The sequence below is a fragment of the Colletotrichum fructicola genome (assembly GCF_000319635.2).
Source record: "Colletotrichum fructicola Nara gc5 chromosome Unknown KSG_Nara_v1_contig01, whole genome shotgun sequence".
Taxonomy (NCBI): Eukaryota; Fungi; Ascomycota; class Sordariomycetes; order Glomerellales; family Glomerellaceae; genus Colletotrichum; species Colletotrichum fructicola.
Window position 1 is genome coordinate 4,246,077 of NW_027094051.1, and position 26,281 is coordinate 4,272,357.

The 26,281-nt window shown below is 55.7% G+C and overlaps 10 protein-coding genes across 10 annotated transcripts; 7 read left to right on the top strand and 3 right to left on the bottom strand.

Moving 5' to 3' along the window:
- Window positions 1-1,017: 1,017 nt before the first annotated feature.
- fyu1 (putative UTP--glucose-1-phosphate uridylyltransferase) lies at window positions 1,018-4,506 on the top strand (the record flags this gene model as incomplete). The annotated part of the gene is made up of 8 exons (XM_066150787.1): window positions 1,018-1,050; window positions 1,327-1,442; window positions 1,580-1,706; window positions 2,252-2,413; window positions 2,925-3,020; window positions 3,081-3,157; window positions 3,216-3,515; window positions 3,570-4,506. 8 exons carry the CDS (start codon window positions 1,018-1,020, stop codon window positions 4,504-4,506), a joined length of 1,848 nt encoding a protein of 615 aa, XP_066009842.1.
- A 909-nt stretch (window positions 4,507-5,415) lies between these two features.
- Window positions 5,416-6,154, top strand: GIG1-0 (N-acetylglucosamine-induced protein 1; the record flags this gene model as incomplete). Its single annotated transcript, XM_032030080.1, has 2 exons — window positions 5,416-5,952; window positions 6,008-6,154. The coding sequence occupies 2 exons, from the start codon at window positions 5,416-5,418 to the stop codon at window positions 6,152-6,154; spliced, it is 684 nt and encodes a 227-aa protein (XP_031890637.1).
- Window positions 6,155-6,292: 138 nt separating this feature from the next.
- Window positions 6,293-7,309, bottom strand: CGGC5_v001192 (uncharacterized protein; the record flags this gene model as incomplete). The annotated part of the gene is made up of 2 exons (XM_032030081.1): window positions 6,293-6,502; window positions 6,605-7,309. 2 exons carry the CDS (start codon window positions 7,307-7,309, stop codon window positions 6,293-6,295), a joined length of 915 nt encoding a protein of 304 aa, XP_031890642.1.
- Window positions 7,310-7,764: 455 nt separating this feature from the next.
- On the bottom strand, window positions 7,765-10,731 carry CGGC5_v001193 (Aminopeptidase 2; the record flags this gene model as incomplete). The annotated part of the gene is made up of 3 exons (XM_032030082.1): window positions 7,765-8,223; window positions 8,276-10,574; window positions 10,652-10,731. 3 exons carry the CDS (start codon window positions 10,729-10,731, stop codon window positions 7,765-7,767), a joined length of 2,838 nt encoding a protein of 945 aa, XP_031890641.1.
- A 2,162-nt stretch (window positions 10,732-12,893) lies between these two features.
- emp-7 (Enolase) lies at window positions 12,894-15,103 on the top strand (the record flags this gene model as incomplete). The annotated part of the gene is made up of 6 exons (XM_032030084.1): window positions 12,894-12,928; window positions 13,223-13,253; window positions 13,551-13,701; window positions 13,796-14,049; window positions 14,100-14,242; window positions 14,308-15,103. The coding sequence occupies 6 exons, from the start codon at window positions 12,894-12,896 to the stop codon at window positions 15,101-15,103; spliced, it is 1,410 nt and encodes a 469-aa protein (XP_031890470.1).
- A 1,702-nt stretch (window positions 15,104-16,805) lies between these two features.
- CGGC5_v001195 (Calcium channel YVC1) lies at window positions 16,806-19,304 on the top strand (the record flags this gene model as incomplete). Its single annotated transcript, XM_032030085.1, has 6 exons — window positions 16,806-17,094; window positions 17,212-17,548; window positions 17,602-17,916; window positions 17,967-18,299; window positions 18,355-18,418; window positions 18,468-19,304. The coding sequence occupies 6 exons, from the start codon at window positions 16,806-16,808 to the stop codon at window positions 19,302-19,304; spliced, it is 2,175 nt and encodes a 724-aa protein (XP_031890471.1).
- A 385-nt stretch (window positions 19,305-19,689) lies between these two features.
- On the top strand, window positions 19,690-20,125 carry CGGC5_v001196 (uncharacterized protein; the record flags this gene model as incomplete). The annotated part of the gene is made up of 3 exons (XM_032030086.2): window positions 19,690-19,982; window positions 20,015-20,031; window positions 20,091-20,125. The coding sequence occupies 3 exons, from the start codon at window positions 19,690-19,692 to the stop codon at window positions 20,123-20,125; spliced, it is 345 nt and encodes a 114-aa protein (XP_031890468.2).
- A 1,094-nt stretch (window positions 20,126-21,219) lies between these two features.
- On the top strand, window positions 21,220-23,877 carry aguA (putative alpha-glucuronidase A; the record flags this gene model as incomplete). The annotated part of the gene is made up of 3 exons (XM_032030087.1): window positions 21,220-21,762; window positions 21,822-22,939; window positions 23,004-23,877. The coding sequence occupies 3 exons, from the start codon at window positions 21,220-21,222 to the stop codon at window positions 23,875-23,877; spliced, it is 2,535 nt and encodes an 844-aa protein (XP_031890469.1).
- A 441-nt stretch (window positions 23,878-24,318) lies between these two features.
- On the top strand, window positions 24,319-25,074 carry MTQ2 (eRF1 methyltransferase catalytic subunit MTQ2; the record flags this gene model as incomplete). The annotated part of the gene is made up of 1 exon (XM_032030088.1): window positions 24,319-25,074. The coding sequence occupies one exon, from the start codon at window positions 24,319-24,321 to the stop codon at window positions 25,072-25,074; it is 756 nt and encodes a 251-aa protein (XP_031890466.1).
- A 455-nt stretch (window positions 25,075-25,529) lies between these two features.
- On the bottom strand, window positions 25,530-26,274 carry smd1 (Small nuclear ribonucleoprotein Sm D1; the record flags this gene model as incomplete). The annotated part of the gene is made up of 3 exons (XM_032030089.1): window positions 25,530-25,834; window positions 25,931-25,980; window positions 26,096-26,274. 3 exons carry the CDS (start codon window positions 26,272-26,274, stop codon window positions 25,530-25,532), a joined length of 534 nt encoding a protein of 177 aa, XP_031890467.1.
- Window positions 26,275-26,281: the final 7 nt, after the last annotated feature.

Below are 26,281 nucleotides of genomic sequence, written 5' to 3' on the forward strand. Positions count from 1 at the left end.
AACTTTCTTTCAGGTGCGACGAAGGCGTACCGAAAGCATAGATGTCCGGACGGTTTGCTGCTTGCAGATGTGAAATGGCGGTGCACTCCGGGCGAGTGGGACTGGAAGGCCTTGGGGCATGCGCGCAAAGGCGCGGTGAAGTCAAATAGAGTCGTAAGTGCTCAGAGGTAAAGTAGGTGAGCGAATGGGTACCAGGCAAGGTGTTCATTCTGTGGCGGGTGTTCTGTTCGACAGCTCATCTCACAGGCGGCGGGGATGTTGGGTGGTGGGGGTTGTGGTATTTCAGGATCCCAATCATGATTAGCGTAGCGGAGAGTCAATGTAGCGAGAAGACTGCCCGGCTCCGCAGACGATGGAGATTGGTACCTTTTTTTAGTGCACGCATGGCTGTTCTGTGGTGCCTTAGTGAGCGGCTGTCTGTCTGAAGGTCTTGGACGGCTCCCGCAGCCGCGATGCGTCGGGGAAGGGTGGGGGGGGGGGGAAGGAGAGAGCTGTCCCTGCAAGATGTTGTTGTTGGTTGCTGGAGAGAGGTTCGAGGAAGCTTCGTGTCGTGGCCGACACACAGAAATGTGCTCAGACTTTTTGGCATGGCATGGCATCCGAATGTCTCGCCCCGAGTTGAAGCTGGCCTTGCCGCATTGAGCAGGGGAGGTCGTTCTGCGGTCCAAGTTGAGTTGAGAGTTGACATGACAGTTTTGACGTGCGGCAGATATCCGCATCCTTCAGGATCTGCATCTTGCGACCACGCACCGGGCTGGGCTCAGGGCCAGCTGGTGGTCGGTGGTTGATGTTCGATGTTCGTAGACATGCGTAGATAAATATCAGCTTCCGGGTCGTATCTCGGGACTTTTCTTGCTTTCGCCGCCGTCATCATCGTTGTCATTTTTTTTCTCTTCCCGCGTAAGCTGCAGCTGCCGCCGCCTTCCCTCCATTGGGCGTCGCTAGTCTGGAACGCCACAGGGGTCGTCGAGAAGGCGGTGGCCAGCCCAGGCCAGCTCATCGGAGGGTTGCAACAAGATGGACTGGAATGGGCTCAAGGGCATGCGTCAGGTAATTTTTTTTTTTCTCTCTCCTCTAGCTCCAGGTACCTGGACGCGGTCGTCGGTCGAGCAGTCGAGTTGGACGGTAGGTGCTCTGTATTCTCGCATGAAATGGAGACGATGAATACGAAGAGGTGGACATTTTGGTGCAAAATCATAACCAAGCTTTCCTCTCGTCGAGTTCCGTTGATGGAGGTGGCAGCCCAGACACCGGGACCAGGCCAGCCCAGGCCAGCTGTTCAGGTGCAGGTGCAGATGGTGGAGGTCCAGTGTTGGGTGCGTCCAGGTCCAGCGTCCTGCATGGAACACTGCGGCCCCTCCCCCCCAATTCTTGTCCGGCTCCCCTTGGGCTCCTGGCTCCGAGGGCTCCCCTCCCCTCCAGGTCCCCTCCCCGAAGCTGCGGTGGGTGGGTGAATGGATGAGAATGTGCAGCGTTTGTCCCGTCCCCTCCAGACTCCTGGCTCCCGGGGGGAACGAGATAAAATGAAAATTGGCAAATGCGAACTGGGTTCCCACAGTGATATCACCGCTACATAAAGGGAAATCCCCGTCCACCTCGTCCATCTCTGGCCCTTGGGATCTCTCCTTTTTCCTCTCTCTGCATCCAATTCAACCATCCACACTCGCTCTTTGTTTGTTGTCGTTGCCGTTGCCGTCGTTGCTACTGTAAGTAAGTTGGGTCCGTCTTCGTCTGCTGGCTGCTGGCTGCTGGCTGCTGCTGCTGCTGCTGCTACATGTACAACCGCCGTCACTATTGTCACCGCTGATCTGCCCGTCTCCTACTCCAACCGAAAGCCAAGGTTGCTCTCGCGTTCGTCCCATGGCGAGAAGCACCTCACTTCGCCCCCTTCCTCCGCCATATCACCTCCCCACGCTTTCCCCAAGCTTCACTGTACCTGCTCGATTGTGCCTCTACCGAAATTCTTGCTCCTCGTCACATGGAGAAGCTCGAGAATTACGTCAGGCTACACAGATACCTTTGAGCTCCTAGTCCCAGCACTTTTTCTCCCCATCCATCCCACGGCCAATTCCCTGTCACCGTAGGCTCTACCCCGCCGTCTGCGATTTCCCATCCTGTTTTTTCCCCTCCTTCCACGATATTCTGCCTTTTACAACCCCCCCCCCCCCCCCCCCCCCCGAGAGCCCGCCAGAATCTTCTCTTCGAGCTCTTTCACAGCCCGGTCGCGTTTACTGACACTCTTTCTCCCCAGTCCAACCTCATTCACCGCGAAACACCCAAACACTCGCCCGCAATGGCTCAAGCGATCAAGAGCGCCCTGCCTACTCACCTGAAGTCTCCTCTTGGAGGCCAGGGCAAGGCTGATGACGCCGAGTTCACCTCCCGCCACCACGGCAAGACGAGGTCTCACATGGTATATACTGCTCTCTGCTCCTCCCATCTTCTCACGCGGCCCCGGGCAGTGCCAATTGAAGTGTGACGATGGGGCTCTGCTTCTCTCACGAGGACGCCATGAAACGAATTGTGCAATGTGAGCACGAGTAGCTACTGGCTGCTTTGTGTCACTCTGCTCGCGCCATTGCCAATCACTTCTGTGCCTCTGGTCCGCCTGTCTCTAGTATGAGCAGTGCATCTTGCAAAGGCCTTTCAAGCCAGTGGCATAGCGAAACAAGCTGCAGGGCGTGGTTTTGCTCTCTGATGGATTCTAGCGATCTGAAGGACGATGCAAAACGCGCTTGGGTTGGGTCGGCTCGGCTCGCAACAGACTTCATGGCGTCTCAGGGGAAAACAACAAGCTGGCCGTAATCGCACACTGGCCCCGCCGCAGATCACTTGACGACAGCTTCATGGAGCCCCACCCAACAGGGGCCGCAATTATACCCAAAACCTACTTGCCAATGGAAGACTGACGATATCCCTCCAAGGCTTTCGAGAACACTTCCACCAGCGTCGCCGCTGCCCAGATGCGCAATGCTCTCACCACCCTCTCCGAGACGGTCACCGACCCCGAGCAGAAGAAGGTCAGTACTAATAATTGAAGCGCCTGTACAAGAAACGCCCAATGCTGACCCCTGCCGCAGCTCTTCGAGACCGAGATGGACAACTTCTTCGCCCTCTTCCGTCGCTACTTGAACGACAAGGCCAAGGGCAACGCCGTGTAGGTCTACAGCGGAAAAGAAGGACAAGCATCGAGCAGGCTAACGAACGATATACAGTGACTGGGACCGCATTGCTCCCCCCGCTCAGGGCCAGGTTGTTGACTACGAGGACCTCGCCAACTCCGAGTCCGTTCAGTTCCTCAACAAGCTTGCCGTCCTCAAGCTCAACGGTGGTCTCGGTACCTCCATGGGTTGCGTCGGCCCCAAGTCCGTCATTGAGGTTCGTGACGGCATGTCCTTCCTGGACCTGTCCGTCCGCCAGATCGAGTACCTCAACCGCACTTACGGCGTCAACGTTCCCTTCATCCTCATGAACTCGTTCAACACCAATGACGACACTGCTGCCATCATCAAGAAGTACGAGGGCCACAACGTCGACATCCTCACCTTCAACCAATCAAGATACCCCAGAATCCTCAAGGACTCGCTCCTCCCCGTCCCCAAGACGTACGACTCCGCCATCAGCGACTGGTACCCCCCTGGTCACGGTGACGTTTTCGAGTCTCTGTACAACTCTGGCATTCTCGACAAGCTCATCGAGCGTGGCATCGAGATTGTCTTCCTTTCCAACGTCGACAACCTGGGCGCCGTCGTCGATCTCCGCGTCCTCCAGCACATGGTCGAGACCGAGGCCGAGTACATCATGGAGTTGACCAACAAGACCAAGGCCGACGTCAAGGGTGGTACCATCATCGACTACGAGGGCTCTGTCCGTCTCCTTGAGATCGCCCAGGTCCCCAAGGAGCACGTCAACGAGTTCAAGTCTATCAAGAAGTTCAAGTACTTCAACACCAACAACATCTGGCTCAACCTGAAGGCCATCAAGCGCGTCGTTGAGAACGATGAGCTTGAGATGGAGATCATCCCCAATGGCAAGACCATCCCCGGCGACAAGAAGGGCGAGTCCGACATCTCCATCATCCAGCTGGAGACCGCCGTCGGAGCTGCCATCCGTCACTTTAAGAACGCGCACGGTGTCAACGTTCCCCGTCGCCGCTTCTTGCCCGTCAAGACCTCCTCCGACCTGATGCTCGTCAAGTCTGACCTCTACACCGTCAAGCATGGCCAGCTTCAGATGAGCTCCAGCCGCTTCGGCGACGCCCCTCTCATCAAGCTGGGCAGCGACTTCAAGAAGGTCTCTGACTTCGCCAAGCACATTCCGTCCATCCCCAAGATCATCGAGCTGGACCACCTGACCATCACCGGTGCCGTCAACCTCGGCCGCGGTGTGACGCTCAAGGGCACTGTCATCATCGTCGCTACAGAGGGCAGCACCATCGACATCCCTCCTGGATCCATCCTCGAGAACGTGGTTGTCCAGGGTAGCTTGCGTCTGCTTGAGCACTAAATGGCTCTGGCGGGTTTGTGTATTTTGAGCATTTTACAGCAGAGGTCACGATGCGCGGTAAGCATCTTGGATGACATTCTGAAAACGCGATGGGATAATAGAAATAAAAACGTTCCCCAAAAAGGCGGCACACCTGCATGCCCGAGGCAGTAGCAGTATGAATTTGATAGCATTTTAATAGGTAGCACTGCGTGTTCATGCTCTTGACGGAATCTCTTTCGGGCCATGTAGGCTGTATGTGATGTGAACGCGTGAGGTGTGATGCGAATACGACTGACACGGCAATGATGTCCAGGAAGGTTAGCGACTGCTGCCAGCCGTGCACCAGCCGGATTGCGACCGACCGTCTCCGGGTGGAGGCTGGCCTTTGGCCTACCTGGCTTGCAGTCCATATCAATCGGCGCCGACTAGCGGTGAGGGACGGGAAAAGGAACGAGGACGCGCGCGACTGCATGACGGGTCCCTGTCCCGGACCTGCGAAGGCGGGTAATATTGCATGACTTGGGGGGTCTGCCGGTTTCCGCGCCGCAGCATTTACAATCTCATGCGTTTTTGTGTTGAGAAGAGGCCCTGTTCTAACTTGTAAGTTTTGGTCCGGATTCGCCGACGGGGGGGGGGAGACTGGATGATATATTAAGCCTCGAACAAAGACCTGATCAGGTCCCACCGGCTAATGCTGGGTGTGAGACCTTCATTCGCCGTTTCTTCCATTCTTTGACAACCGTGGATCACCCTGCAACCAGGAGGACACCGACCTATTGGTCCCCCTTCTTAACTCGGGATCTCTTTTATGCTCGAGAACACACCAAATCCCTCTCTACCTTGTCAACTCCACCTCGTCTGCACACTAGCCCCAGCCCAATCGATCCTCTCTCTCCGCAACACCCGCGAACCAGTAGCGAACGAGAAATGGGTAGCCTCTACAAGTCGCCGGCCCTGCCGTACTGGCAGGTCAATGTGCCGCCGGAGCACCGGACCGAAGAGTGCCCAGAGGGCCTTCGCAATCTCTCCGCCAAGGACGTGGGGATCCTCAGCACGCCGGACGCCGAGTACGTCCCGCAGTCGTGGGAGACCGTGCGGCGCTTCGTCGCCACGAACCGGCTGGACCTGTTCCAGCGGGTGCCCTCGGAGCTGCGCCGGTACCGGCTCTTCATCCACCAGCTGATCCAAGAACACGGCAGCGTCATGAACTTCGTGCTGAGGCGCCGTCTGGGGTGGGAGGAGCCGTTGGTGTCCCAGGGGAAGCCGTTTGAGCTCGACAAGGATCTGAAAATTTTGGTGAATGATTGGCCGTACGGCATTGACGAACGGATTGTGCACCTCGTTGTCTGGACCAAGTTCGAGCTGGAAGAGGATCTGGCGACGGGTGATTTGACCGAGGTGGCGAGGGGTGAGATTGAGGCCTACGTGGACAGGACCTTCCGGTCGAGGACGAAGCCTGATTCGGTGAGTGCTTCGTATGTGGCCCGGGTGAGTCTCGGATGGCTAATCACTTTATCAGGTCATCTGGTTCAAGAATTGGAGAAGTCTCAAGTCCGTCCATGCGGTCGAGCATTTCCACGTTATGCTCTTCGACCCGGATGCCGAATTCATCAAGGACATCACCAACGGAGATGTTCCGCAGTGCGAAAAGTTTCGTGCGTGGTGAGGAGATGGGCATTAGAGCAAGGTTCACGATCCGCAACGGCGGCGAGCAAACACGGTATCGCCGTCATTTTCAGCATTATTACGTTCAGAGAGCACAAAACGAGGGAACAAAGATCTCGGTGGGGAAAGGTTCGTTTTGCTATGCGCGGGCACTGACGAGCTCTCTGTACTCGACGCGCGAGGCCTCGGCCATTGTAATGGCCGTCGGCTTTTCCATCACCACTTTGATAACCCAGCCCGGTGCCTGCGAGGCAGAGGACGCGACAACGCCTTTGATATTCTTGCGGATGCTCTGTGTGATGGCGGGGCCAAGGGCCTCGAGAGTCTCAAAGGACGAGTCTGATAGCGTCTTTGCCCCGGATAATGTTAGGCTATCATTCTGCAGACGGGCATAGGAGAATGTTTAAAACGACCAGGGATTAGAAATACAAGAGAGAAGAGATAGACTGACCTTTACAACAATAGACTCAATGCCGACGTACACGTCTTCGGACACGTCAAACTGCTCAATCTCCACGTCCGCCGCAAGAATCTGCCTTGCGAGTCTCTCATTGTCGTTTACACCAATAAGAGTGGGCACCCGCAGATCGTGAAGGCGAAGGCAAGAGCTGCGTACATCGACCGGTGACGGGCCCCCTTGGGGACTGAAGACGGCGGACGCTGACAGACTAACAGCGCTCCCGAGGAGAGACGCCTTGGGCATCGTGACGTTCAGGTTCATGAACCGAACCAGCGAGAGCCTATCCCGCAAGAAACCAACGCTTCCCTCCTCGGCAGGGACACACTGTCCATCGAGAGAGAGGCCGGTCAGATCGGCCCAGATCTGACCAACTGCGTCCCGGAGGCGAATATGTGAGGGCTTGCCGGCTGATTGTGCCTTCTTGTTGATACCCTCAAGACTAGAGAGGATGGCCTTGGCGAGCAAGCCGTAATGCACTGTGTCGTCGCTGACACGGTCCGAGGAGGACGCGGCGTCAAAAGGGCTAGCCATGGACAGCTCCGCCGACACGCGGACCGGCTGCGACTTGTTCTCGCGGCCCCAGGCGTCGGTCCCGGCCTGGATGGTGCCCTGCAGGTCGCGGACGCGGATCACGGCGAAGGGCTCGCCGGCCTCGGCGCGGACTTGCCACGAGGAAGCTAGGCGAGGGGCTGCCATGGTGGGAATGAAGCAGTTGGACGGTCCTGCAGCGAATCTGACAGCGGCCGCTCCGAGTATTCAACCAGGTTGACGAGTGTTGTGACGAATGGATGTCTGTGAGAGGGAGTCATTTGGTGCACACCAGAGATTTGTGTCTTGCGCACTGGGTACAAGCCCCTCTGACGCAAAGCCTGTATGGGGCCCACCGCCGACCTTGGGTTTTGGTTGAGTGTAGTCCACAACGGTGAAGAACATCATGACTACAGCGCTCTCTGCTCGAGATTGGACAGTGAGCAACTACGACCAGGGCTGCACTGTTCGTGTCCCTACTAGGCATCGAGCAATTGGGTCGCACGGCTGGGAATCCCAACAATTACACGAATTCATTATTTTGGTTATTTGGCTGTCTCTGAACAGCTGTGCGGCATGACCTTTATAACACTTAAACCGCTCATAGCACGGCGTCTTCAACCCTAGATACCCAAGAACTTGCGCAAATCCTCCGTGTCACGGGCGGTCCATGCAATCTTGGCCTTGATGGAATCGGTAGACTGCGACAGCGCTCGAACGTAACCCTTCTTGTCCTTTGCGGCAAAGAACTTGTCGACTTGGTCCAGCTGCTCTTGCTTTGTGAGGCCACTGGTGCAGTAGCTAACGATACTACCGATCATGGAAGACTGGGCAGGGAACTTGGTGTAGATCTCGTCCCACCTCGTCTGCATCCAGTCGAACAGAGCCTCGATGCCACTCTTGCTAGACCGCAGGCTGCCGATGGGGATGTACACATCCTGGTCGCGGATCTTGCCGCTCAGCAGCATATCCAAAGTACGTTGTCTGAGCTTAGGGTCACGAGCCTGTCCCAACGTGCGCAGGGCGCTGTTGCGTTCGTCGCTCGTCTCAGCGGTCTCGTAGTACTTGAGTACGGCATCGTACTACAGCATTTTGGTCAGTTGATGAATCGCAAGAAAAGGACAAGAAACTCACCTCCTTCTCGCCACCATACTTCAGCACGATGGAGAACGCGGAGCTTCTGATGTTCGGGTGAATGGCGGTTCTGTCTCCAGCCGCAAACTTCTCAAACATCTCCCGCGCCGCGGCAAGAACCTTCTCGTCGCCGGCCATACCGGCCGCACCAAACATGAGGGCCTTGTACTGTTGCTCGACGTGGCCGTCAGCGCTGGAAAACTTCCAGCCTAGCTTGTGGGCCATGCCGCTGACAATGTTGCGCTGGAACTCGGTCAACTTGTCGACAACCTCCTCATCCTCGATCCATGCCATCTTGATGGACCCAAGGCGAGTGAGAATCTGGTCCCAAACCAGGTACTCTGCCTCGCCGGCGTTGCTCAGAGCCTTGAACAGACCCAGGCAAGAAGACGTCTTCTGGTAACCCGAAGTAGCCAGCGCACTGGTGTCAGCCACGATGCCAACTCTGTCTTGGACGGAGAGAAGCTCAGCAGCATTGCCAAGCTTCTCGAGTCTGTCAATGCCGTACTTTGTGCGGTAGAATCCGGTGGAGTCGGCGTTAATCTTGAAGAAGTCGGCGTCCGCGACCTCGAATTTGGCGTCGCGGGTCGTGAGCATCAAGTCCTTGTCGACACCGCCCTTGGTGCGGACATTGAGAGAAATGGGATAGAGGACCTTGTCCTCCTCGGGCTTGACATCTCCGGTAGTTAGGAAACGGTGCTGCTCCACGCTGATCGAGTTGCCCGTCTCGGTAACGGAAACGACAGGGTAACCAACATTCTGGGTCCAGATGTTCATGATGGAACCGACATCCTTGCCGCTGGCTTCACTGAGAGCTTGCCACAGGTCGTTTGTCGTGGCATTTCCCCACGCGTGTCGCTTGAGATACTTACGGACGCCCTCCATGAAGACATCCTCGCCCAGGAAGGCTGAAATCATGTGAACGACGCAGGAGCCCTTGGCGTAGCTGATGCTGTCAAAAATTTCATTAATCTCCTCGGCCTTGTGGACGGGAACTTCGATGGGGTGGCTGCTCCTGAGGCCATCGAGGCCAAGGGCCGCTTGAAGATCCTCCCTGACGAAAGACTCCTTGAGCTTCCACTCAGGGAAGAAAGCGTTCAGAGAGTAGCGAGATGCAAACTCTGCGAATCCCTCGTTCAGCCACAAAGCGTGCCACCAATCGGGAGATACAATATTTCCGAACCACTGGTGAGCAATCTCATGGGTGATGACGGTTGAGACACGCTCTTTGGCTGCGGCACCGCTCGTCTTGTCATCGAAAAGGACCTCGACAGTACGGTAGGTAACGAGACCCCAGTTTTCCATGGCTCCAGCGGCAAAGTCGGGAATGGCAACTTGGTCGAGTTTCGGCAAGGGGTAGGGGAGACCGAACGCCTTCTCGTAAAACTCCAAAGCCTTGACACCAATCTCCAGCGCGTAGCGTCCTCGCTCAATATCCTCGGAGGGAGGCGCGTAGACTCGAAGAGGCACCCGGAAGTCATTGTTCTCAATGTAGTTGAGTTCTCCGACGATGAAGGCAACGAGGTAGGTCGACATGACGGGGGACTTGTTGAAGCGAACGGCCTTCTTTCCCGCGGGCAGCTCCTTCTCTTCGGCAACGTCCATGTTGGACAGGCACGTCAGGTTCTTGTCGGCAACAAGGGTGACGGTAAACTCTGCCTTGAGCGCAGGTTCGTCAAAGCAGGGGAATGCCCGACGAGCATCGGTAGGTTCCATCTGACTGGTAGCTAGAATGCCCTTGGAGCCGTCAGGCTTGGGGTAGTATGAGCGGTAGAAGCCAGCCATCTTGTCGTTCAGTTCACCAACGAACTTGATTTCGAGAGTACCCTTGGCGCCCTTTGTGAGACGGTCCTTGAACTCGAAGGTGTGGGTCTGCCTGGGCTCGTCGTAGGTGATGACCGGGTCGCTGAGGCTCTTTTGCTGGCCTTCGGCCGACAGAGACAGGGCGGCATGCTTGACTTCAATGTCGAGAGTATTCAGGGACACGGTGTTTGAGTCTTCGGCAACGTCAAAGTCGATCTTGACGTGACCGTCGAATTTGAGCGTCTCAAAGTTGGGCTCGAGGGTTAGATCATAGTGGCGCGGGACGACGTTGGTGGGCAGCTGCTCTCTGGGGTAGTTCAGCGTGCCTGCGCCGGCAGCTTCTCCGTGCCTGCACATATTTCGTTTGAATGAGCAGTGTCGTGTGGCGGCGAGGCGCTGGGGATTTTGGAGTCGAACGTTTCGTTTGGGAGGGGTAGCTCGGGAGGTGGAGGTTTGTTGCGCTGAGAATGCACTATATGTTCTCAACTGGTATGGTCTGTATTGCTCGTTGTTAGCCAATGAATACCTGCTGCGGTGTATGCTGCCGGTGAGCAATCCAGCTGGAGAACCCACATGCGCGCAAGTGGCCGTCTGGTCGATGTGATGCGTGATGTCAAATCGACCGTACGTTTGGTTACGAAACGGAAAGCCATGAAGGAGGGGGCGGGGGCCAGAGCAACAAAAGAACGAAAGCGGTCAGTTCGGGCACCCAGCTACCTGAGGTAAGGTAAGCTATGCACGTCTAAGGAAGGTACATGTAACGCGGGGTCCAATTCCAGAGAGGGGAAGGGGGATAGAAAGCTTCCAGAGGCTCCAGTCTCAGCCATGGGGATGCGCCGATGCAGGCCGCGCTGCTCGCCCGGATGCGCAAATCCAAGACTCCCCACCTTCTGCCTCAGGTCACCGACCCGTGCTGCTCTCTGCTCCGCCCGAGCTCCACGCCAAGCCGCGTCCACCCGATCCGGCCCACAGCCGTTCCGAGCGTCCATCCTCCCGGATTCTGCCCTGGTCCTCCCGTGACGTTTTCCATGTCCGAACCCACGGCGCCGTTCGGAAAGTCGCCCGGGCGAAATCCAGGAAATGACCACATGCGGCCATTGGCGTGGGAAAACATCCACAAGGATAAACATGTACCAGACAACCAAACACTTGAAGAATTGGTGTCCAGCGAGTAACTCCGCTGCCCACCTTCACAACCTGGAGGCCCCCAAAGGTATCATTAACTTTGCCTCTGTCCCAGTGGGCATGCCGGAAACGAGTGCACCAGGCATTCTACGACCAATGCTAGTGACCACTTCTGCGCGTTGAGCCAGCGGTGCTAGGCGTGCGCGTGCTAACTTTGGATGGCTGCCCGAAGCAACGATACTTTGCATGTCCATGCCTGAAAGTATCATGCAAGCAGTGTTTGTGTTGGGCTGTGTTTGTACAGTTGTGACCATCGTGCGCCGGCAAAAGGCGTTGCGATATGGTTGGAATCGGGGCTTGCAGATGGGCTGGGTAGGCTGTGAGTCCGGAGAATCTCGGTCACACCATTTTATCAGACAGTGGTACATCTGGGAGATGGACGAATTTCTGCCGGTGATTCGGTCCAAAGACGGGAAATCTAGGCTGGATAGCCACCATCCCGGTTCAGCTGAGAGGTGTTCCCCAGATATCGTGCATCCACAGGACAAACAGTGCGTATGAATGCAGCATTGGCGGACCCTAAAGAACGGGGCCAGCGTTCAAAATACTGAACTGTAGATTGTAAGGCTGTTCGCAGATGCAAACGCATTTATGCTGTGTGTTTTTGTCTATCAGTTTCGGCTCGGTCGAAAGGACGGCCGAGTCGCGGGTAAAGGAAGTCATGTTGGTGGTGTTAGTCCAAGAGGAAACACGACTGACGTCCACTCCCCACGCCAAGGACCACTTCCCCGGGACAGAAAACAAACGTCATCCCACTTGGGCTTCAAAGAAAGAGGTCAAAAGTACCAATTCCCATACTATGACTTGCCTACAGATGTCTTACCCCGGCATTACCGGACGGGGTGACGGGGTCGGGATCCATGATCGGGAAGAACCGCATTAGCACCTGGCTATTCCGAGCAACATCCTCGGGATAATCCATGACGGCCAGCGCGTCCCAGGCGTTTTGTGGAGTAAAACGACCATTCACTGATGGGAATTGCCAATGAGCATCTCGTCGTTGGACCGGGGTCCGGGGAAAAGACGTCTTGAAGATCGGGAATCGGGACCTGGAGATTGTCGAAGACGCGCTTTTACGCATCAGGCCCAGATTGAGCCCACTGGACACCCGACAATGGACGGTTGCAAAGCCGTTGTGCAGACGACGTTGGTGTGGGCGGCCAATCAGACGATGGTTCTGACATAAAGGTGTCAATCGACAAGACACCCAATGGCAAAAGCTTTCTGCCACTGTTCGGAACCGAGGATTTTTGACATGGAGACGCACGGGTGAAGCGAGATTTTGAAGCTGGATCTGTGGCTGGGGACGAAAATAGATGAGGACCCAATGGCGAGAGACAACAGCGGAAACGTGTCTGGTCGCATTGGCAGGGCAGCAATTTCTAATGCGCGGTTTGTTGAGGAGCGGCCCTCACCAAAGAAGTCGTGGCAGTCGTCGTGTTTGCTGGGTGGTGGTGCTAAGAATGGTACCATGAAACGAAGCTGTTTTGTGGTCGTTCTTGGCCTGTTTGGAGCTCCAGACCCATGTAGCGCTTTAACAGGGCCGATGCCCCGCCTTCTCTAGGGTCCGGCTGCCAACGAGCAATTGGACGATGTCGAGATACCCACCAAAAAGAAGGTGCGAGCAACAATGCAGCCCCGGGCTGAGGAGGTGGTGTACCTCAGGTAGGTAAGGCATGATACCTCTTTGCAGGTACCTACAGTACCTACCTTTCTACCTACCGGATGGACTGCACCCTGACCTGACCGGGGCTGGGCTGGACAGGGAATACCTACACGCTCTGGGCTCACCTCACCTCAGGTAGGCAAGGTGGGGTGGGAAGGGAAAGACCCCTCCAAAACACTGAACACTCCTCTGCCACCTTCGTCCCCTTCCCCTCGACTGCTTTGGCACAACCATCCCTCTCCTCCATCACTGCAGCCTCATTTTTGCACACCAACTCAATTGCTGAGGTACAGTTCGCGGCTTCTTCATCCTAAAATCACCCAAGTAAGTCGTGTTCCATCCACGTCCAAGCCCCCTCTATCAAACCAGCTGCCCCGCCATGTCAAAGCTGTATGCCGTTGGCCGTGAAGCTTGCGAGAAAATCACCCCACCATGCCATCCCACCCTGAGGCAATTGTTTTGTCCGGTCAAGGAGCACTCGCAAGCTTAGCAATTTCCCCGAATCGGTCCTATCATTGCCATTTGTTGACTCACCCACTTGTCTTTTTCCTGCTCCCTGCAATATAAAGCCTTCTCCTCCCCCCAAACTATCGACTAACATCTCTCCTCTCCTTCCGCTAGGAATCACACACTACACATATCATCACCATGGCCATCACCAAGATCCACGCTCGCTACGTCTACGACTCTCGTGGCAACCCCACCGTCGAGGTTGACGTCGTCACCGAGACCGGCCTTCACCGTGCCATCGTCCCTTCCGGTGCTTCCACTGGTACGTCGTCGTCCCCGCCGTTTTCCCTCCCCCGGTTCATCATACCCCAAGAAGAGATGGAAGTGATCAAAGGCTGATGGTATCCATTAAACAGGCCAGCACGAGGCTTGCGAGCTCCGCGATGGTGACAAGACCAAGTGGGGTGGCAAGGGTGTCACCAAGGCCGTCGACAACGTCAACAGCATCATTGCCCCCGCCCTGATCAAGGAGAACCTTGATGTCAAGGACCAGACCAAGGTCGACAAGTTCCTCATCGACCTCGACGGAACCCCCAACAAGACCAAGCTCGGCGCCAACGCCATCCTCGGTGTCTCCCTGGCTGTTGCCAAGGCTGGTGCTGCTGAGAAGGTTGGTCTCGTCATAATATCGTGTGCTTTGCCTCGTCTGACCGTCTCTAGGGTGTCCCTCTGTACGCCCATGTCTCCGACCTGGCCGGAACCAAGAAGCCTTTCGTCCTGCCCGTTCCCTTCATGAACGTCCTCAACGGAGGCTCCCACGCTGGTGGCCGTCTGGCCTTCCAGGAGTTCATGATCGTCCCCTCGTAAGTTTAACTTGAGAGCTCTGAACAGGCGAGGATGTGATCTCCGGCTGACATGTACTGCCCAGTGACGCTCCCTCCTTCTCCGAGGCCATGCGCCAGGGTGCCGAGGTTTACCAGCAGCTCAAGAGCCTGGCCAAGAAGAAGTACGGCCAGTCCGCCGGCAACGTCGGTGACGAGGGTGGTGTTGCCCCCGATATCCAGACTGCCCAGGAGGCTCTTGACCTCATCACCGATGCCATTGAGAAGGCTGGCTACACTGGCAAGATGAACATTGCCATGGACGTTGCCTCCTCTGAGTTCTACAAGGAGGACGCCAAGAAGTACGACCTGGACTTCAAGAACCCCGAGAGCGACCCTACCAAGTGGATCACCTACGAGGAGCTCGCGGCTCTGTACTCGGACCTCTGCAAGAAGTACCCCATCGTCAGCATTGAGGACCCCTTCGCCGAGGACGACTGGGAGGCCTGGAGCTACTTCTACAAGACCCAGGACATCCAGATTGTCGGTGATGACTTGACCGTCACCAACCCCCTCCGCATCAAGAAGGCCATTGAGCTCAAGTCCGCCAACGCTCTCCTGCTCAAGGTCAACCAGATCGGAACCCTGACCGAGTCCATCCAGGCCGCCAAGGACTCCTACGCCGACGGCTGGGGTGTCATGGTTTCTCACCGTTCCGGTGAGACTGAGGATGTCACCATCTCCGACATCGTCGTCGGTATCCGCGCTGGCCAGATCAAGACCGGTGCGCCTGCCCGTTCCGAGCGTCTTGCCAAGCTCAACCAGATCCTCCGCATCGAGGAGGAGCTTGGCAGCAACGCCGTCTACGCCGGTACCAACTTCCGCAAGGCTGTCCAGCTGTAAGCTGGGTCAGTTTTTCCTGACATGAATACCAAAACCGAAACCTAATTCCTTCATTCAATATGCCTTGGGGGATGGGATAAAAATTGATGAGACATGCCTGGCGCTGAAAGAAAGACGCGAGGGATGGATGGGAGCACCGATGATGAAACTCGTAGCTTACCGTACCTACCTAACTTGAATGATAAAAGTACAATTTCCCCAATCAAGCAATGCAAAATTGTCGATGTGCAAGACAACGTCGCCTCCGCATCTGGCCAGGGGATGTCCATGGAGAGCGGCAAGCTGGCAACACGTGAAGTCGGGCAACCCCGCCAGTCGCTCACCGCAAGATAGGCGCAGTATGCGGCGCTTCAGCATCGGCGGTCCTTTGGTATGGGCAGGTTAAGGTCGCCTTAGGTAATACTGCGCTCTAATCTCGATCGTCCCTTTCCAGCTAGCATGTACTGCAGTGGAGCACGACAGAGGATGAGATGGAGCACAGGGCAGCCGCCAACTCAGCTTGTGGACCAGCAAGTCGAGCTTCAGGCTGTGTGGTGCAAGGTGAGCCATGTCGCAGCGAGAAAGTTGTGGCAGACATCCTCTTAGGCCGTGTGGCCTTGAACTGCCAGGACGAAAAGTTGGCATTGGCATTCGTATCGTGGAGTGTCAGCCAATGCCGGTTCGGTTACCTTGTATCGTCGAGAGGGGGGACGGAATACGTACCGCAGTAAAGAAAATCCTTGGCAAAAGCACAAGACCGCACTGCTGGGCCGCAACTGGTGCACGCCTAGGATGGAAAGGACGAGACAGTCCGGACTTGACAGGGGTTCGCGTGGCGTGGCATTGCGCTGAGCGTTTGTCGTCATTCATGAAACTCCAGACCAGACGATGAGAGAGACAAAATGTTCCAAGCGTTCTTATTCTTAGGTTCCCTGCGAAGATCAGCCAACCTACAAGTCTTCAATTGATTTCGGGCCGTCAAACACATGACATCTTTACTCCTCATTCCCTCGCGCCAAGGTCTGAGGCTCATCCATTCCCTTCCCTTGACGAATGCAAAGCACAGAGTCTTCCCTACGTTGTTGGTCTTTACCTCACCTCGCCTGGCCTGACATATCGCCTACCCCAGACCACCTTGTCGGGCTCCCGCGCGAGCGTGCGCTTGCATTCAAATAAAAACGCAGGCGTGCTATCTCTTAGCGTCCCGCTGGGGTCGTGGAGACGAGACGCCCCCTGTCCTGCCGAAGCGTACCCACGTCTATCCTTCCATCCTCCATCTATATCAACATTGTTCTCCGCCGACCAGCAACGTCAACCGTATCGTCCCCTTGCTGCAGAGTCCAGACTGTCGGACAGAAACACTTGCGTTGCTGAATGCCTTGCCAGACATAAACCCCTTCGTTACCTAGCCATCTCGGAGCCCGAGCCACACCGTTCGGACTGCGGCCGACCCGCGTGGGGGTTTCTCCTGCTTGCCACTCAGTGTCTACCACCTCCTGGGTCCGGCCCGGTCCGGTGTCTCTGACCAAGCGACTGGCCGACTTGGTTTTCTCGCCGTCCTCGCCGGCCTCACCTGTCAAACATCCTTTGCTTCAACCATTACGTACGCATATCTTTGCTGCACCGCACCCCTGGCTAGGCGCGTTACATCCCGTTCCCCGAGCATTCTCGCCTTGCCTACCATACCCTCGCCGCCGGGTTCACATATCAGCGAGAAACTACTATGTCCGACCGTGGCCGCCGGACGCGTCTTCAGCTTCCGGAAGAACGGCCGCTTCTGCAACGGAACCGCCCTAGTCATGCTTCTCAGTTTCAAGTACCGCTCTATGGCTGCATGACCAACCCTCACAATCATCTGCCTGTGTACACCAATATCCACCGCATCAGGAGAGACATCATATCCATTGTTGAGGACTACCTCAGCTTGGAGCAGCTCCGCGACGTGAGAATCAACATTGCCGTTGTCCGTCCGCTAGTTGACAAACTCTACGAGCTTGATGACATATCCATAGGTGAGTCCAGCTCGATGTCTCCGCGTGCCATCTTCACATGCCTCTCAGGGGATGAAAGGCACACCTTGGCTGCCATCACTTTCCTTCCTTGACTTGGCTAACTTGTTTCGACATCAGTTTATTGCTTGCTTGTCAACCGCGCTCAGTTTCTCCATGAGCAGTCACACCTCAACAGCCGTCAAAATGTCAACTACAGTCGTGCAACGCTGTGTGAGCTCGTGGCAACGCGTATCTTGAGACGCTTCAGCGAGGACAATGACGGCCCAGAGGGTCTCGTCTTGCTATCGCACATTTTGGTCGCCGGATTCGAACCCTTTCAGAATGCTCCGGCTGGGATTCGCGAGGCAGCCTCGACTGAGACTTATCGGTCTTACAATCGCATGCTGCCATCGCTGGAAATTGCTATCTTGACTGAGAGTAAACACTTCCTCAGCGCCACCCCTTGTCAGAAAGTGTGAGTATTCTTTTGCTCGTCGGGCCTTGAAAGAGTCTAATCCGTCCCCCAAGCGTCGATGCCATCTACGAAGGCCGGATCGTCTACACCCCTTCCAGCTTCATGGACATCATTCCAGATCATTACAAGCTGAAGCCTATCTCGCTGTACAATCCACGAGAGGGGCCTCTGCTCGACCAATATCGGCTGCTGGTGCCTCGCACAAGAAACATTCTCGAGGTCTTCCAGTTTATGGTTCTGCTCGCCCTCTACCTTTCTGTAATGGCTGAGCGTAATCCCGAACATTTCACTCTTTTGGAGGGGTGCTTCGCCGTCTTTGCATTTGGATGGTCTCTTGACCAGTTCGCGACCATCTTGGAACACGGATGGTACGTGGGCGACCCATGGGAACAGAATGTTGTTGCTGACTTTCAGACAGGCACGTTTACACCCAAAACTTGTGGTCCTTCCTCGACGTGGGCTTCATCGGTCTTTACGCCATATATGCGGTTCTTCGTATCCATGGCGGCCGTACTGGCGAGCTGGTGCCGAAGCAACAGGCGCTCGACGTGCTAGCCATGGGTGCCCCCGTTCTAGTGCCGCGGCTTGCTTTTAACCTGCTTTCAGACAACCTTGTCTTCCTTTCTCTACGCTCCATGATGTCGGACTTTGTTCTCTTGACATTCTTATCAGCTTGGTGTTTTGGAGGCTTTCTCCTGTCACTTCTATGGCTCGGCGAGGGCCCGCCTGGAGAAGGCGAGCATGCTCCTGTGTAAGCCAGCCTTACCAACGCTGTATCAATATGTATACTGACATACTCGGGGTAGTCTGATTGGCAAGTGGATGTTGTGGATCTGGTTCGGGCTCGACGGCACCGGCATATCGCGATCGGTAAGTTTACTGACGTGCTCCGGACCACATCGATTGACTCACGACATAGGCCGACTTTCACCCCCTGTTGGGTCCAGTCTTGATGGTAGCATTTGCGTTTTTGGGAAACACTCTCTTCCTCACGATTCTCGTATCGATGCTTTCCAACACCTTCAGCACAATCGTCAAGAACGCAACAGCAGAAATTCAGTTTCGGAAAGCTGTGTTAACGTTGGAGGGAGTGAAGGGCGATGCTATTTTCGCCTACCAGCCTCCTTTCAACATCTTGGCCGTATTTCTTCTGCTTCCGTTGAAATTCGTCCTCGGCCCGCGATGGTTTCATAAGATACACGTAGCGAGCGTCAGACTGGTCAACCTCCCGCTGCTACTCATCATCGCTGTGGCAGAACGCCGAATCTTGTGGCCTCCCCCGCCGCCGGAGAAGACCAAGGGCGGCGGGGCCTTGACACTGTACCCCAGGGTCAAGCAATGGTTCTGGGAGAAGTGGCGCATAACGGCCCATCGCGACATAAGAGCCGTGTTTGACCTGCCGCCCCCCGACTCCGTGGAAGAGGAAATCGCTGTGGACGACGACTTTACGCACCACATGATCCGACGCCAATTCACGAGGACGATCACGAATGACACGATGCGCAAAAAGTCGCCTCTTAGGAGAGACTCGATGTTTCCAGGGGTCTCGTCGAAGCTGCGAGGATCCTTCACGGGCAGCGAAGACATGCACGACGTTAACAGCAGGCTGGAGGCGCTGGAGCAGACGACATCCAGAATCGAGAGTCTGTTGACACGCATGGTGGGATCTGATGACTACTCGGATAAGAACTTTGGCACCGGGGAGAGCAGCACTCTCCGTGATATGGATGCCTCATTGACCCAGTCACCTCAGTAAGCTGGGCTCTGGAAGCACCCGGCTGTTGGGGTGCTCTGGCACCGACCAACCTTCCGTGGGAGCAGTTGTATTGTCAGAATGAGTAGGAAATAACCGCAACTTCGTGAAACATTTATTCCATATGACATCATGTGCACGGCTGCGTATATCTTGTGCTTCCAAGTTAGAGCTAAAAAGTCACTCGGTTGCGGCGATTCGTCCGGAAAGGCTGGAGGAGGCTTCAAGATCGGCTCCTGCCATTCACTGCCACGGTGTAGCTAGACCTTTCTCACCTCGCTCATATAGCTGACGGGGCACTTTGTATCCAAACCAAGCGCAACCTTGAAAAACCCACCTACCCAGGCTGATGCACCACGTTCCTAGACAGCGAACCTACGCAAGAAGAATGTGCGAAGTTTTCATCTACAAGCACGTCGAGTGCAAGTGCATCTGGGGTGAGATTGCAGTCTCCTGCGGACCCGGAATGGGCTACACGACATGCGGCCAGTTCGGAAGTGGCATCGCGAAAAAGCCTCTGCGAATGCAGCTCGCCAACCTGCGGCCGTGCCCCAAACATGACCTCCTCGGACTCTACGACCGCAACCAGATTCGGATGATTAAGAAGATTACCAACGGCATCAAATTTGGCACGGGTCCCAACAAGCAGGATGCAGGCATCGAATGCGCCTGCGCCATCATGTGAGGAGGCCGAAACCGAGGGTTGCGGGCAGGGACAGAGAGCATGGAGGTAAGGAAAGAGGATGGCGGCTGGGGCCGAATTTTGCGAGCTGACGGGTAATTGAGCAGGGCCAAGATCCGATGACGACGTCTGGCGACTTTAATAGATGGAGAGGTTTACATTATCCGGGTTGGCAAGGGATAAGGGACGCAGTATGCAGTAGACGGCGTTGATACTGGGGCCGGTTGGGGTTCTTGCGGACCCAGTCTATCGGAGGAGCTAGACCGAGGGGGGGTCGAGGAGCGCCGAACAAGCGGCATGATCCCGTCCAGATTCACAGCTTTGCACATCCCGAGTCATGAAATTAACAATTCTACTTGAGTAAGATTGCAGGCTGAACTGGTGATCTACATTCCCAAGGACTTGGACAGCAGACCGCTGCGAGCAATGCTACGTAAACAGACACACTGGGAAGCCATGTCCGCAGCACCCGAGGTACTACCTCATCCACTGCGTAAACTACCTAATACCTTAGTGGACCGCAGCTGGGGTTCACCGCCCGAACTCTTCTCCCCCACACGCTGTAGCTTTTCCCCGATTCACCCCGCGCTGTCTTTTTGCATCGTGCGGGAGAGAACGAAAAGAACCGTCTGAACTCAATCACAGCAGTATCCATCCCCCTTTTCTTCTCTGCTCCGGTCGCCTGCTCGCCATCGACCTAGGTGCCCTGACGGCTGCAAAAGGCTACATGAACCTTTCTCCATGTTGATTGACCCGTCAACTGATTCAACATAGCTTTAGGCTCAGGGCATGTAAATCAAGAGCTGCTCGGGTCATGTTCAACCCAACTCTGGGCTGTTTTTTCTCGTCCAAGCCTCTCCCCTCTCCGCTAGCGCCAATTTCTCCGCACGTCGCGGTTTAGACTCCAAATGAAGGGTCACACTCTTGACGGGTCCATCTGGACTTATTTCGACTGATGTCCGTACCTGCTTCCAGGGCTCTCCACTCCAAGCCCATGGATGAATACCGAGTGCCCTTTTAGCCTGAATGCGATAGTGGCATTACCACTGTCTGCCCCGGTCGGGAATGCCCCGATGCTGGGTTCCGGGAGTCGTTCGCTGCGAGTTCGCAGATCTGGATGGCTACCCATGACGCGCTTGGAGCTGGCTTTATAACACCATGCCACCCTGAGTTGCCACGGGAACTTGGTAGAGCAAGCGCTTCTCCAACTGGCTTTCTTCTCCAGCGGCACCAACCATGCGGACGTCTCTTCTCCTCGCGTCCATCGTCGGCCTCGTTGTCGCCGAGGATGGCCTCGACGGTTGGCTGCGCTACGCCAGACTCCCCGAGTCGGCAGGCGCAGCGAACGCTCTTCTTCCTTCTGCCGTAGTTGGACTCAACGCCACGGAGAACGGTCCGATTACTTGTGCCCTTTCCGAGCTGCAAAAGGGGTACAAAGGCATTCTCGGCAAGGAGGTCACAGTTGGCAGCGATGCTTGCAATGGTTCTTCTATCGTCGTGGCCACCCTCGACACCTACGTTGCGGCCTGCGGTGCCGACAGTGTCACAGCGGACCTCGTCGAAGATGGCTTCTGGCTGAGCGTCAAGGGCGACTCGGTCAAGATTCTAGGTCAGAATGAGAGGGGCGCCTTGTACGGTGCCTTTGAGTACTTGAGCTTGCTTGCTCAAGGCAACTTCAGTGAGGTTGCGTACGCGACCAACCCGTCTGCAAAGATTCGCTGGGCCAACCAGTGGGATAACATGGATGGCACCGGAACTCACGGCAGCATCGAGCGTGGTGTAAGTCCCTCTGTCTCATGAATCACTGTCCGTCAGCACTCCCATGCTAACTTTCGCAGTACGGAGGAGTCTCCATCTTCTTCGAAAACCTCAAGGTTGTTACCGACATGACCCGCGTCTCTCAATACGGCCGCCTCCTAGCCTCAGCCAAAATTAACGGCATCATCGTGAATAACGTCAACGCCAACCCCATCCTCCTGTCCTCGGAGAACATGGACGGCTTGAAGAGAATTGCGGATGCCTTCAGGCCCTGGGGCGTCCAAATTGGCATCTCGATGAACTTTGCTTCCCCGCAAACCTTTGGTAACCTCACGACGTTCGATCCCCTCGACGAGACTGTCATTGCGTGGTGGGGCAACATCACCGAGCAGCTCTACTCGCGCATCCCAGACATGTGCGGATACCTCGTCAAGGCCAATTCCGAGGGCCAGCCTGGCCCCATAACATACAACAGAACCCTCGCGGACGGTGCCAACCTCTTTGCCAGGGAGCTGAAGAACCATGGCTTCAAGCAGGGCATCGTCATGTTCCGTGCCTTTGTCTACGATCAACTGAATTGGACAGACTGGCACGCGGACCGAGCAAACGCGGCTGTGGAATTCTTCAAGGAGCTGGACGGCAAGTTCGACGACAATGTCGTTGTACAGATCAAGTATGGCCCCATCGACTTCCAAGTCCGTGAGCCTGTGTCGCCTCTCTTTGCCAACCTGGAGCACACCAACATGGCTATCGAGCTGCAGATCTCGCAGGAATACCTCGGGCAACAGGATCATCTCGTTTACCTCCCTCCTCTGTGGAAGACCATCCTGGACTTCGATCTGCGCATCGGAGGGCAGCCCTCCGTGATGCACGACATTCTCTCGGGCAAGCGCTTCAACAAGACTCTCACCGGATATGCTGGTGTTGTCAATGTCGGTGCCAACTCTACTTGGCTGGGTAGTCACCTCGCCATGTCAAACCTCTATGCTTACGGCCGACTAGCGTGGAACCCGACTGATGATGTTACCACCATTGTTGAGGACTGGACCCGTCTGACCTTCGGTCTGGACCCCACCGTCATCGACACCATCACCAAGATGTCCATGGAGAGTTGGCATGCGTACGAGAGCTACAGCGGCAACCTGGGAATCCAGACGCTGACCGATATTCTGTACGCTCATTATGGGCCGTCGCCTAGGTGAGTCTTTCCTCGTGCCAGCCTCCTGCCTTACCAGTGCTGTATTCACTAACCTCATCTATAGATCTCAGGACAACAACGGCTGGGGCCAGTGGACCAGAGCGGACGGATTCAGCATCGGCATGGACCGAACAGTCGAGAATGGCACTGGTAACGCTGGACAGTACCCGACAGAGGTGGCGGAGATGTATGAGAACATTGACACCACACCGGACGACCTCCTCCTCTGGTTCCACCACGTCCCCTACACTCACGTGCTCAAGAGCGGAAAGACCGTCATCCAGCACTTTTATGATGCACACTACGACGGCGCTGCCACTGCTCAGACGTTTGTATCCATGTGGGAGTCTCTCAAGGACCAGATTGATGCCGAGCGCTACGAGCATATCCTCTTCAAGCTCAAGTATCAAGCAGGGCACTCCATTGTGTGGCGTGATGCTATCAACAACTTCTACTGGAACAAGTCCAGCATTGCCGATGAGGCGGGTCGTGTGGGCAACTACAAGTACCGCATCGAGGCCGAGAGCATGACTTTGGACGGATACAAGGTTGTGAATGTTGACCCCTTCGAGACGGCGTCCGGCTACAAGGCCATTGTCACCAGCTCCAACACAACTGCCGGAACTGCTACAGCCGTCGTCGACTTTGAGTCTGGAACTTACACTCTTGCTGTCAATTACTTTGACGTCATCAGGGGCAAATGCTCGTTTGTTGCCTGTATCAACGACCAAGTCGTTGGCCAGTGGAGGGGAGACGGGGAGGAGAAGCTGGGTCACTGGCCATCGGAGTACCTGGATGGACATTCAGCCATTCGTATCAACTTCCCCGGGGTCAAGATTGAGAAGGGAGACACTCTCAAGATTGTCGGAACTCCAGACGGGCCAGAGGTGGCCCCTCTAGACTACGTGAGCTTCTTGCCCGACGGTATCATCGATTAGAAGCGATTTTCGCCTATCTATGGCGTCAGTTCTCTTGTTGGAATTCTTTGTATATATTTAAAACCTCAACATTTCAATGAATATAAAACTTCAAAATTAATTATGGCGTTTCGTATCAAAGTGATTACAGTTGGCGATTTCCATCTTGGGGCATCAAACCATATACAGTCAAAACCCCACCTTTTGGTAGACCGAGATTTGACACAAACTACTCTTTTTTTCAACCCGCCGAACCACGCAGCGCTTTTGGCTCCCAGGGTCGACGCCGACTCGATATAACTGCCATTGGAGCGACAGCAGACCGTCCATTATTAATCATAAAGCAAATAGTGAGACGACCCCGTTTCCAAAAAACGTGTCCTGTCGAAAGCTACACCTCAAGGTTTCATAGAGAACCGCTCACTAGACATACGCACTAACACAAATCACAGACGATCGAACATGCTTCCAACACCAGACACATCCCATGTGCCCTTTGAGCGTGTCTACGAACCGGCAGAGGACTCATATCTCCTCCTCGACACCATCTCTGCGCCCTCGGAAACAGCCTTCCTCACCTCCCGCCTTGGCGGGAACAGCACCGCCGCGCCCCTCGTGGTCGAAGTCGGCACCGGCTCGGGCGTGGTCATAGGCTTCGTCGCCGCCCAGGCCGAGAGACTGTTCGGCACCCGCAACGTCCTGACGGCGGGCGTGGACCTGAACGGCTTTGCATGTCGCGCGACAAACGGCACCGTCGAGCGCGCGCGCAAGGAGAACGAGGAGACGGGCTGCCACGCTTGGCTCGGTGCCATGATGGGCGATTTGGCATCCCCGCTGCGCGACGGCGTCGTCGACGTTCTCGTCTTCAACCCGCCGTACGTGCCTTCCTCAGAGCTGCCCGACCAGTCGTCGGACACGTTGAGGATTGGCGAGAGGAAAACGACCTTTGACGAGGACTCGTATTTCCTCTCGTTATCATACGCGGGCGGCAAGGACGGCATGGAGACGACGGAAAGGCTGCTCGAGGCCTTGCCTTCGGTGCTTTCTGCTCGAGGATGCGCCTACATTCTCTTATGCGCGCAGAACAAGCCGCAACAGGTCAAGGACCGCATCGAGGGATTGGGAAACGGTTGGAGAGCTGTCACGGTCGGCGAGAGCGGGAAGCAAGCCGGATGGGAAAAATTGCAGATCATTAGGGTATGGAGAGCTGATGAGTAGACACCGTGGAACAAAGTTACTGGCAACCTCTTTTCCATGGTTCTCTCGACTTGAACAAAGCTTAGTCCACTTCGGCATCCATCAATCACCACGCACTCTAGGTGTTCAAGCGTCACCGTTACCACCGCGGTGTCATAGGTTCATGGTGGAATTGAAGTCTTGATTTCCCTATCTTCCCCAACGCCTGAAGAGCACCCGGTTCAACTTGATGCATATGATACTTTTTGTGCTCTGGGCCGAACTGCAAAGTAAGTCGCGGGTTTCGTCTCCGGGGGTCCCGCGACGATCTTTCCCCCCCTTTCCAAGTCGGTCCCAGGCATCTGCAGTCATCTCCCACGGCGATAGCACGTGGATCATCCATTCTCAGCCGCGCCCGTCGTAACTGGCTGTGAGTGTGCGTATGCTCATCTGCAGACCCTGGAAGCGCCCTCTGCCTCGTACAGACCTCACCCCATCTAACCACGACCACGACCGCGTCCCCTGCCACGGCCACGTCCCCTTGGGCCGCCTCTGCCTCCACGGCCGCCGGTGCCGCGCTCAGCCTCCTTGCGAGCCTTGTTCTTGGGTTTCGGCGCGTCGTCGATGAGAAGCGTGTCTAGCGGGAGCGAGTCGGGCAGGATGAAATATCGGATGGTGGAGCCACGGATGTTCATGGTGTCGAGCGACACGGCGTCCTGACCCTTGGGCGTCATCTTGACTGTACGAAGCGCCGTGTTCATCTGGGGCGAGACAGACGTGATGGTGCCGTGGACGATGGTGCCTACGTGCAATCGCGTCAGCAGTCGTCCTCAATCAGGAGTCCTACCGCAAACTTCGTGCTTCTTGGAAGGACAAAAAAGAAAAGAAACACACTAACCATTCTTGAGTTCAATTGTCACCGTTTCGTTGGCGCATTTCATCAAAAATCTGGTGGTGGGCAGTCCATGTCAGCTCTGGCGGTCCTCGATCATGGCGGTCTTTTGCGATGGAAGCTCAGCACACAGACCGAGTACGATGAGGGGAGAAGGCTTTGAATACTTACCTGACGAGCTTCATGTTGGCGGCTTCCGTACGTCGCGTGTGGATTGGGATAGTGTGGGTGAGAAGGAGGATGTCGCGACCCTGCGTGGACCAGTTGACTCCTAAGCCGCAGAAGCAGGAGAGGCTGAAGCTTCGGAAAAGTTCCCAGCCCGTATCTGGGAAGTGGGGCCAATAGAGCATGGCTGGG